This window comes from Scardinius erythrophthalmus (assembly GCF_964197995.2).
Source record: "Scardinius erythrophthalmus genome assembly, chromosome: 8".
Lineage (NCBI taxonomy): Eukaryota > Metazoa > Chordata > Actinopteri > Cypriniformes > Leuciscidae > Scardinius > Scardinius erythrophthalmus.
The window spans coordinates 3,710,268-3,722,570 of record NC_138228.1 but is presented as its reverse complement, the minus strand read 5'-3'; the positions used below and the strand labels follow the sequence as shown (position 1 = coordinate 3,722,570).

Genomic DNA, 12,303 nt, shown 5'->3' with positions numbered 1-12,303 from the left:
AAACGTGTAAGAATCATAAGCTTTAGTTAGTCACAGACCTTATTTTCTGCAATAATCCAAAAGCCAATGGAAAAAAAACCTATTTGGTTCTTGTCGAGGGAGACTTCCAGGTTGGCCTACAAAAATACATCATCCCTGCACCATATAAAGTCATATTGGGATGGCTGGAAGATGAAGTAAATGTTCATTTTTGGGTGAAATATCCCTTTAACATACCTCCCATGGAGTATAGTATAGCATTATACATTTCAAACTGACCGTATTTCATTGACATCGTCGTTCCGTTCCCTCTGTTAGGTCTTTTTCCAGCAGCACCTGTTGCGTGTTTGTCTGCTGGTGATTTATGGGAACATCCTGAGGGAGAAAGTTCCGGAAGCAGCGAGTTCCCCGTGGGCTCCTGTGTTAGTGTCTGATTTCAGCTTGTTTCAGGAAATTAGTGCAGACTGAGGCCACAGGGTCAAACGCATAGACTTTGTGGGGGGCTTTAGTTAGTGCGGATGGTTTCTGTTACCATATTCCACAGGCACTTTATTATTCCACCTCTGAATTATGGGTAGCAAAGTGCATATTGTGTTATATTTGATCTGTGTGAGCGGCAATTCATCTTTAGGTTTAAAATGGCAGTTTTAGGGGTCTGATCATAAATTATTCATTGCAAAATGGCATTGTCATCCTTACTGAAAGTAGTTTCTCAGTTGTAATGTCTTTTGGTGGTTTGGAAAGTGAGGAGGATACATTTTTTTATATATTTATTACTTTTATCTACCTTGCTTGTGGCTCCTAAACGCTACATCGTACAGTGAGAGAGGTTCAAAGACGGTCTTGCGACCAAAGATATAATTTTCTGAGAGTGTTAGAGATTCATGATCATCTCACTGTGTGTTTGCTGCTACGACCTCGTCTACTGACTAGCCAATACAAAAGCAACATGAAATGGTGTATTAATCAACGCGACATGGCGCTAAAACTTAAAACTACTTTCCTCAAACTCCATTTGCAAGATTGAAAAGCCAAGTTTTCCTCTTTTCTCAATCCATATTCCCCTCTTTCACTTCCTCCTCTTTTTTCAGCGCACATAAAAACTACAAGTGCGATTGATCTTGCTCTATTTGTTCACCACTAGCTCATGCTGATGAAGTTTTATTCTTCTATACTCTACTAACGTAGCCTACGATTCAATAGGTGTCATCATCATACAGTCTGCATACATATGTCGTACCCAAGTTTATTAGATCCATGTTGTACATTTGGATCTGTAATGATCTTTTAGGATTGCCGAAATCACACAATCTTTGCACACACTAGCTGGCGTTAATCAAACAACAAAGGACAGCAGAAATCTCTCACTGCTCTTGACTGATTAACTTCTGTATAATTTAATAAGAATCAGTGTATTTTTACATTTGTTTATTAAATTTCACACTTGACTGCTACTGTTAAATACACCTGTAGCTGAAAATAACACTTTGTAAGTTAAATTGTATTTGTCCTATTGTTTGTAATTTGCATCTTTGTTCTTATTTTTAATAACTCAATATAAGAAGACACATACATTGGTTGCAACTTAGATTTAAATGTGTACATTTTAGCTATCCTCAATATCTACAACAGCGTCTGGTGCCGTATTCTTCAATTCATAACCTCATAACCCTCCTATAGTCAAAAAAGCAATAGGAAAGAGAGCATTTATATTTAAGGCTCCTTCAGACTGGAATAACTTACCTTCACACATACGATCTTTAACATCATTTTACATATTTAAAAATAGTTTGTCTTCTTATTTTGAGCTAAATTGTTCTTGTTTCAGATGATGATATACCTGTATATAATTTACAAGTCACTATATTTTTTATCTATGTTATGTTTTCGTTGGCAAGTATTTGTTCACAGCCTCTGTGTGGCTATCAAGTGGTTGTATTCACCTAAATACTTATCTTTTGATGATTTTGTTGTTGTTGTTGTTGTTTTTGTTGTAGTGTGTTGATTGTGGTATTGTTTATGTCTTATTATTCTATTGTAATGTGTTTGATTTGTCCCTTGTTCTGTATTGTATTGTAAATTAGGACCCCCTCGAAAAAGAGATGGTTCATCTCAAGGGGTTTATCCTCTTCAATAAACTTATATATATATATATATATATATATATATATATATATATATATATATATATATAACAAAGATAAAATAATACGATTTTGGTCATATCGCCCACGTCTACTTTGGCCTAAATGATCTGCCACTCTTTTTTCTTTGTTACCTTGTAAGGGTACATTTTTATAATAAGGCTGTACTGCTCAGTGACTTGCAAAATAGTTTTAAAAACCAACATGAAATAGAAACGTGATGAGATTGATGAGATTGTGATGATGAAAAAATTATACATTTTTGCCATATCGCCCACCCCTACCTACAGCCGCTGTATTGAGCATTACAATTTCTCCATTACATTTTTTCTTTCTTTTGAACGATCCATCTGTTCCCACTTAAATATCTCTGGTTTAAGGGTGAAGACCACATGAGGGCAGAGTAATTATATCCCTCGGGTCAGAAGGTCCTCATTGTTTTGCAAGTAATTAGAAGTCTTCTATTTTAAATGAATTCTAAATGAAAACTCTTGAAGATTACAGAGGTGGCACTGCACATCATTTTACACCACAGTTTTTCATCTTTAAAGGGTTAGTTCACCCAAAAATGAAAATTTTGTCAGTAATTATTCGCCCTCATGTTGTTCCAACCCCGTAAGACTTTCGTTCATCTTCAGAACACAAATTAAGATATTTTTGATTAAATCTGAGAGCTGGCTCACTCCTCCATAGGCTTCTCTTGCCGGCCCAGAAAGTTAGTAAAGACAATGTTTAAAATAGTCAAGTGACTACAGTATACCTGTCAACATTTGGATACCAAAATAGAGATCTGAACGGGGGAGGGGGAGGCTAAATACACATTAATTGCGCAGATATTAACATAAATAAATACACAATCTCTGTATTACATACATAACACATTACATACAGTCTCCAATGCCATCTCTCTCATGTTCGTCCATCCTCGGGATGCTGCTGTTCTTCTTCATGCAGTTTTTTTTCCCCAAAACTACTTCAGCGGACCTTTAAGTAACCGGGGTTAAGTAACCTTAACCAAAGAAATTAGCTGCAGGGCGGGATTTCTTCTTAACTGGTTTGCGCCCAGTGGGATTTAAAAAAAAAAATATAGAAAGATTAAAAATACGGGAGAAATACAGGAAAATATTTAAATGGGATGATAGGGGGATAGCAAGATAAAATACGTGAGAATCCCGGGAAAAACGGGAGGGTTGACAGGTATGGACTACAGTGGCTCAACCTTAAGTTTATCAAGCGACGAGAATACTTTTTGTGTGCAAAAAACAAATAAAAATAACGACTTAATTCAACTCTTCATTTTCTTCTGTGTTTCTCTGAGTGAGTTCACGTAGTGTAACAGCGCAGCGCTTCTGGGTTGTACGTCAGAACGGAGGCTCACTATTGGCCGACGCTGGTCATGTGTGTGATGCGTGTGATGCTGGCCAATAGTGAGCCTCCGTTCTGACATACTCACTCAGAGAAACACAGAAGAACATGAAGAGTTGAATTAAGTCGTTATTTTTGTTTGTTTTTTTGCGCACAAAAAGTATTCTCGTCGCTTGATAAACTTAAGGTTGAGCCACTGGAGTCACTTGGACTATTTTAAACATTGTCTTTACTAACTTTCTGGGCCGGCAAGTTTCAATAACAGAGAAGCCGATGGAGGAGTGATCCAGCTCTCAGATTTCATCAAAAATATCTTAATTTATGTTCCGAAGATGAACGAAAGTCTGACGGGGTTGGAACAACATGAGGGAGAGTAATTACTGAAAGAATTTTCATTTTTGGGTGAACTAACCCTTTAATAACAGCTTATCGTTTCACACCTTTAATGTATTCTGCATTCATAATTGTAATGGATTTATAATTGTAGTGGATGTGTGTTAAACTACCTCAGGGCACCTTCATTCCTCTCAAAGATCTTTCCACCCATCACACATACACACTCCGTCTCATTCTTGTTTCCCTCTCTCTCTCTGTCTCCACAATCTCTTTTGTAATCCCATCAGTACAATCAGTGTTGAAACTGCAGGACTGCACCTGTCATTTCCAATCAGCGTGTTTAGTGTCTGACGATATGTTAGACTTGTGTGTGTGTGTTCAGGCTTCAAACCGAACATCGACCTCTAGCACATGCATGGGTCAAAACATTTACAGTCATCATGCATATTCTAATAAACATGTAATACTGTTTGATAAGCCATATTGTATATGTAATAACATCTCTGTATTCTCTATTACAGATATTCCGCTCTTTATCCTTCCTGGATCCCATTATGAGTTACAGGAAGATGGACAAGCACGGAAGTCCACAGTATTGCCGTCATTTTCTGACTGACAACAGCATCTTCCATGGTAGGTTTATGCCTGTATGATGGATATATTGCAATGCTGTATCGTCATCCAGAACTAAATCAGACTCTTCATGGATAAAATGAGCTCTGTTCCAAATCTCAGGAAATGTAAAAGGTGATCTTTGATTGCTTGACCGTCAAATGCAACTGGGACTGGTATACACAAGGTGGTGCTGTCTCTCACATCACGAGGATGATAAAGCGCTGAAGTGTTTGGGAATTGCCTACGGTACACAAAGGAAAAGGAGATCAGTCCTCGTTGACTTGATGGCATTTGTTTGAATGGGACTGTGTCCCCAAGGCCACATCACTGTACACAAACCTGACAGCTTGACAGAAATATCACAACAGTTCCTTCTACAAATAGCTACAGATGGTTTGAAGAATTAAAGAATTTGTCCAGCATGTTTACATACAGATTGGAGAGATGGGAGAAGAGGAGGGAATATTGAAAGATGTGCTGAGAGCCTGGAAATAAACTCTCATTATTAAACGCTAAAGGTTATGCCTCAGATCTTTGTATATGTCGATCAGATGCTTAAATGGTTTGCATGCAAATTAGCTTTATTGTGGATTAACCAAGAAAGTTCAGATACTGCATAGATGGTCTGGCTTGTTTTTTGGTATTTTATCTTTTTAAATCATGTTAGGATTTTCAGGCCTGGGAATTAAATGGAAAATTTAATGAATATAATAATATATTTTCCCATGAAACTTAATAACATTTTAAAATGTCATGGAGCTTCTATAGATTAATACACTACTGTTCAAAAGTCTGAGATCTGAGATTTATAAAAAAATTTTTTTTTTTTTTATCAAGATTCTTTGATAAGAATCATTTGAAAGTTCAAAACAAGAACCATATATATATATATATATATATATATATATATATATATATATATAATGTAATCCATTTTTTAAGCAATAATTGTAACAAGTGTAATGCTTAAAATATTTTGCTGATGGAAGGTACATTAGATGATTGAGATTATATATAGATTGGGTTTGCTTTAGCTATAATCTCTCTGTACAGTATATGTACATCACCAAGTTTACTGTACAGTGACCCGTTTCGAGATCATTATAATCTGTGTAAATGCTTAAGTAGGCCTACCATACCCATATTCCAGTGCCATATATTGACCAGAGCAAGATGCAGTCGTGTGGTGGCATGCGATGTGTTTATTCCTCTGAGAGAGACAGGATTGTTGTCTAGTGTCTGGGCGGTTGATGCATGATGTGAACTGCAGACGTCTGTCTGTCTGACTCTGAAGGGAGCTTTTGTCTGGCTCTCGCTGAACCGCTGCAGTCATTTACCCTCTTTCTTTAAACGTTTTCGCTGCTCCTGCAGCCGGAGATAGATCAACCTGCCTGGAAAATAAAAAAGCAAGTGATTTAATCTTATGAAACCTGTGTTTCCTTCCCAATTCCACAGGTCCTTCTTTATATTGCATTGGTTTCCAGTTTCTATCTCTCAGACTGTGTCTCTCGCTCTCGCTGTTTCATTGTCATTGGCTTGCACATTTGTCTCAGACGGCCAGTGCAATTCTAGATGAAGGACTGAGGAGATGGGAATGAAAGAGAAAAACATGAGTAAAGATTAAGTGAAAATCGAGTTAAAGTGGATTATTGGAAAATGCTAGAGGTATTATGTGAATCAGGTAGTGTATAATAAAAGAGAGAGCTGCTTGTGTCGTGTGTCAGTGTGTAAATTGATTAGAGCTATGATTCCCTCAGTAATGCATGGCCAGCCCAATCTGCCACTCAATACATCAATAGAGCAGGTCGGGAAACCTAACATTGTCCTGACATAACATTTTTCAGATGACATTGATCGGATCAGCTTTATTCCAAACCACTTTACGGCTCAGGGAACACCTGCATCACTCACATATATCGGGATCCACTACAATCTATTCCTGGGAATTTGATTGGTTATTTTAGACTTTGTTTTTCAGTTGTTCTTTGACGTTTAGCACTTTAAGGGCAGTAACACACACACACACACACAGTCTGGAGATGAGAAGCATATTCGGCTTATTTACATTCTGTGAATATGAAACCCTCTAAGGAATCGGCGATGAGATCCAGACTTGCTTTATTTCCATCTGTCACTGATGTGGCGTGATGGATGAGTGTGACGGAGGCTTCAGCGACGCGCTCGCCAATTGAAACACTGAGTGAGCATGTTCAACTTGGTACATCACTGAGCATATTTAAAGTGCCCCATTATGCTTTTTGGAATATTACCTTTCATGCAGTGTGTAAGATAGCTGTTTGTGAATGTAAAAGGTCTGCAAAGTGCACAACAAATAAAGTTATTGTCTCCTAAAAGAAAATGATCAATTCAATGTCTACTTTGCCCCGCCCTCGAACACTAGTTGTAGCTGAGAAGCAACATGTCGTGTTGTCAGTATGTCGAGAAGATGCTGTTTTTACGCTGTGAATCCACTTTGCGTGCACTTCCTAAGGATGAGGACTCGTGTTTGAATTGATGCGGTAAAAACAACGCCATCTTTACTGTTCATATCACTGTGTATACAAGCACTGAGGAAGAGCTGAAATTCACATATGGTAACAAGCATTTCGTTTCTGTTATACACCAATCACAACAGACTGGAACATCTGACCAATCAGAGCAGAGTAGACCAATCACAACAGACTGGAACATCTGACCAATCAGAGAAGAGTAGACCAATCACAACAGACTGGAGCATCTGACCAATCAGAGCAGAGTAAACCAATCACAACAGACTGGAGCATCTGACCAATCAGAGTAGAGTAGACCAATCACAACAGACTGGGTCATCTGACCAATCAGAGCAGAGTAAACCAATCACAACAGACTGGAGCATCTGACCAATCAGAGCAGAGTAGGTCAATCACAACAGACTGGAGCATCTGACCAATCAGAGCAGAGTAAACCAATCACAACAGACTGGTGCATCTGACCAATCAGAGAAGAGTAGACCAGTCACAACAGACTGGTGCATCTGACCAATCAGAGAAGAGTAGACCAGTCACAACAGACTGGTGCATCTGACCAATCAGAGCAGAGTAGACCAATCACAACAGACTGGAACATCTGACCAATCAGAGCAGAGTAGACCAATCACAGACAGACTGGGCCATCTGACCAATCAGAGCAGAGTAGACTAATCACAGACAGACTGGAACATCTGACCAATCAGAGAAGAGTAGACCAATCTCAACAGACTGGATCATCTGACCAATCAGAGCAGAGTAGACCAATCACAACAGACTGGGCCATCTGACCAATCAGAGCAGAGTAAACCAATCACAACAGACTGGAGCATCTGACCAATCAGAGCAGAGTAGACCAATCTCAACAGACTGGAGCATCTGACCAATCAGAGCAGAGTAGACCAATCACAACAGACTGGGCCATCTGACCAATCAGAGCAGAGTAAACCAATCACAGACAGACTGGAGCATCTGACCAATCAGAGCAGAGTAAACCAATCACAACAGACTGGTGCATCTGACCAATCAGAGAAGAGTAGACCAGTCACAACAGACTGGTGCATCTGACCAATCAGAGAAGAGTAGACCAATCACAGACAGACTGGAGCATCTGACCAATCAGAGAAGAGTAGACCAATCACAACAGACTGGACCATCTGACCAATCAGAGCAGAGTAGACCAATCACAGACAGACTGGGCCATCTGACCAATCAGAGCAGAGTAGACCAATCACAACAGACTGGATCATCTGACCAATCAGAGCAGAGTAGACCAATCACAACAGACTGGGCCATCTGACCAATCAGAGCAGAGTAAACCAATCACAACAGACTGGAGCATCTGACCAATCAGAGCAGAGTAGATCAATCACAACAGACTGGAGCATCTGACCAATCAGAGCAGAGTAGACCAGTCACATTAGACTAGGGCTGGGCGATTTTGCCTAAAAAAAAAATCTTCGATTTTTAAAGAAAAATTCGAGTTTCGATTCGATTTTCGATTTTTTTTTTTCAATAAACTTAAAAAATGACTGCAGACATCAGATATTGTGTGAAAAGTGCAACTTTATTGCTATGACTGTCCTCAAGAGTTAAAATGCGTAGAATCCCAAAACAAAAAGTAAATGAGGCTCTGTCATTCAACAATTTCAAGCTTTAACCACTGATCTATATAGAATGACATTATATAGATCAGTGGCTTTAACCCAGGTTTAAGCAAAAGTGCAATAACTTCACAGTAGCTTAAATTTTCTGTTCAAGAAATCAGATAATTACAAATTTTGTAACATATAACATTACAATTAAAAAAATAAACTCTTCTCAGTATAGTGTGAACTGTGAATATAAAAAATGAAACATGCATGTGGCAGACATAGCCTGCTCAAAGAGTGAACAAATGTAAACTTTTATCTATAACAACAAAACACCTCGCTTTTCGACAGAATAAATTGGCAGCATGTCTGTGGCAATATAAAACGTGATCGCCTCTGTAATCGCTTTCCATCGCGCTCCGTTCTTATAAGGCACACAGTTTGTAAAGCTCTCAGGAAGTGTAATTTGCTTTTAGCAGGTGTGTTAGAGGAGCCGTTTTCGCTACGGAGCCGGCTGCACTTCTCCCATTCTTCGCGATATTTATTCCTCAGGTGCCATGTTGTTTTGATTGTGTTACGCGCTTCTTTTAGTATCTATGGTTACGCGGGGCGGGGGCCGGCTGGCTCATATCGCGCTATGGTAACGCACAAGGACGAAACGCGGAAAAGTCCGAAAAAACTATTGTGGCAAAAAAACTCGAGTTTGCAAAATAAAAATCGTTTTACACTACAAAATCGATAAATCGATTTTTTGCCCAGCCCTACATTAGACTGGAGCATCTGACCAATCAGAGCAGAGTAGACCAGTCACATTAGACTGGAACATCTGACCAATCAGAGCAGAGTAGACCAGCCACAACAGACTGGAACATCTGGCCAATCAGAGAAGAGTAGACCAGTCACAACAGACTGGAGCATCTGACCAATCAGAGCAGAGTAGACCAATCACAACAGACTGGACCATCTGACCAATCAGAGTAGAGGAGACTCTTGGAAAGGCGGTGTTTAGAAAGACCAAATCCTTTATCAAATTAAAGTGTTATTTGGCATTGGATGCATGTAAAACTAATATAGGAGACATGTAAAACAAATTAGGAATGTTTACAATAGCATAATAGCGTATTAACAGCCATTTTAGTGTGGACAGATGTGATGGTGGAGATGGAAGCTGCTCCTGTTGTGTTGCCGTGTTGATGTGTAATTCATATGTCTCTCACATCATATTTCCTCTCACTGTCACAGCATCATTCTAGCACATAGATTGAGAAATGCATTATGACTTATTAATCTTTTAGAAACCGTCCGCTTAATAGCTCTGAAGCGTGCGTCAATGCGCATTCATCTGTAATGATGTGATGAGAAAGTTCATTTATTATCACAGAAACGTGAGTTAAAACTAAATCGGATGGTATTTTAATCTTTTGTTTCTCAAATACCTGCAAATATGGTGATGTCAATTAAACTGGGACATTTTTTATAACACTCTACAAAATGTTGGCTTGTTTCAACCCATGTTTGAGTCAGATATGGACAAACCCAACTATTGGTATATTTTTTTTTAATAAAATTGTTTTTGTCCATATTTAACCCAAACATGGGTTAAAAAACAACCCAGCATTTTTTTAATTTTTTTTTATTCACTGTCAAAAAGTGACCCAGTTTGCCTTACATTTAGCTGAAGAACATCAAATACAAGCCACAGTCAGTCATATATTCACTCTCATGTTGTTCCAAGCTGGAATGACTTTCTTTCTTTTCTGTGATAGAGAAGGAGAAGTGGAGCAGAATGACAGTCTCAGACACCATTATTTGGGAAAAGAGGTAATGGAAGTGAATTATGCCTGAGTGAGCAATCTCTATGACAGAAAGAACGGCATACGGGTTTTGAACGACTTGAGGAAACAGGATTTTTGTGTTAACTATCCACTTTAACTTCTAGACAAAATGACACGCGCCTCAGGTGAAGTAGCCTACGACTCCTCCAGTAATGTGTGTTTAGTTTGAATTATAAGAAAGTCCGACCCCTTAATCGCCTTCCTAACACCCACCTCCCCTCATCTTCCCTCATATTCCCTCCTCCCTCGAGCATGAGAATAATATGTGCCGAAAAGAAGCGCGTGCAGAGATCAGTCACTGTGCATGAGGCGGAACGAGCGCGAGTGAGAGAAGAGGAGCGCGCGCGCGCCTCACTGAGATTGTTGGAGAGCTCCTTTCCGCGCGCTTTGATTACATGCATCAAATGGATTTATTTAAATGATTTCTTTAAGATGCACAGTCAGGAACTGATTATTAAAACGTAACCGCATTGGAAATTCCCGATGAAGGGTGTGATATTACAGATATGTTTAATGGAAGAGTGCAGTGACACCTGCATTCCGAAGCGCGCGTCTTGTGCTCTGATCGCCGCACAGAATCGGTCTTAATGCAGTGTTTACCTGTTATCAACTATAATGGCGGAGCTGGAAGTTTTAAAAAATATCAGTTTTGAGAAGGGTGAGTCATGCATTACGCTGTTGAAATATCAGTCACATAATTGATTTATTTTCTGGCATGTGTGCACGTTATGCAATTGCGCCCTCGGCATTAAGGCACTTTATTCAGTCTAACCAATTAGATGATTGATTAAGTCTCATTTGATGCAACTAAACATGACAAATGTAGCCCGTGTGTGAGTGTGTTTGTGCTGGTCTTGGGTTTGTGCATGCTGTCTGAGAGGAGCTGTCCAGGGTTCTGCATCGGAATGCTGTTCCTCTGTGGGAAGCCGCTCCAAAACACGAATCTACAGGCTTTGGCTAATTGAATGTTTGCCATCTATTTAGCTCCCAAGCTGTGAAACTTAATGCTCTGATTTTATAATTGACGTTCTGTCTCTTTGTGAGACTAATTGTATTAAAACCATTACGCTCCACCATGAAGAGCGTTTCCATCTGTATTTTTGGAGCAGTAAAATGGAATGGAATTTTTACCCCAGCCTTGAAAGTCTTCTTTATTAGAATGGGGTTTTAGGTATCTGACAGCGATTCTGGTACTACTAAATAGTAATTATATAAAATGCAATCAAAGATGTAATACTCACATACACAGATTTATGTGTTGCTTCTTGCTTTAGACACCAGCAGTTCTAATTTTTTTCAAAACCAAAAATTATGGTTGTGTAGTGTTACATTTGAGGACTATTGTAATATCCCTGGCTATTATTGCACCAGCCTGAGATGATATGATGCTTGATATAATGAACCGTAAAGGTGTTTATGAAGGAGTGAACCTTTCCTTCGGTGCTTTTCTGCAATTTTTGTAACCCGAAGTTACTTAAATGATTCCTTTGGAGACTTTGGCGAAGGATTCTCTTTGATAGGCAATATTATGCCAACAGGTTGCTCTCGTACAGTTTGTGAGTTCATGTATGTTTTTGACTGCAGTGACTGTTTGCTACTCCCCCGCAAACAGAAAATAGGTCTTTCATGTAAAAAATGTGCTTTTCCTCTCAGATAAGGATGATTCACTGCAGTATTCCTTTTATTTTCAGACCTCACCTACGTACATCATTTCCTTACCTTTCATTTCCTTTCCTTTCCTAACATAAGTTCTGTAAACTAAAAAAAATGTTTTATCTGTGGATGCAACTTTGGAGTTACTTTAATACACCAAAACAATCAGAGAAATAGAAGAAACTTCACCAAGGAGAACACTAATCACGCTAACGGTGAAACAACTTTTACAGCAAAATATAATCCAAAACACTACATTAAGCTAAAACATCTATTAACA

At 38.9% G+C, this 12,303-nt stretch overlaps 1 protein-coding gene across 1 annotated transcript in view; it reads left to right on the top strand.

The window, feature by feature from the left end:
- Nucleotides 1-12,303, top strand: part of plch1 (phospholipase C, eta 1) — a 90,156-nt gene that overhangs the window by 6,866 nt on the left and 70,987 nt on the right. Inside the window, exon 2 of the mRNA XM_081373168.1 lies at nucleotides 4,346-4,457. Within this exon, the coding sequence (XP_081229294.1) occupies nucleotides 4,379-4,457 (79 nt within the window). The 5' untranslated portion in view covers nucleotides 4,346-4,378. The remainder of the gene's footprint in view (nucleotides 1-4,345; nucleotides 4,458-12,303) is intronic.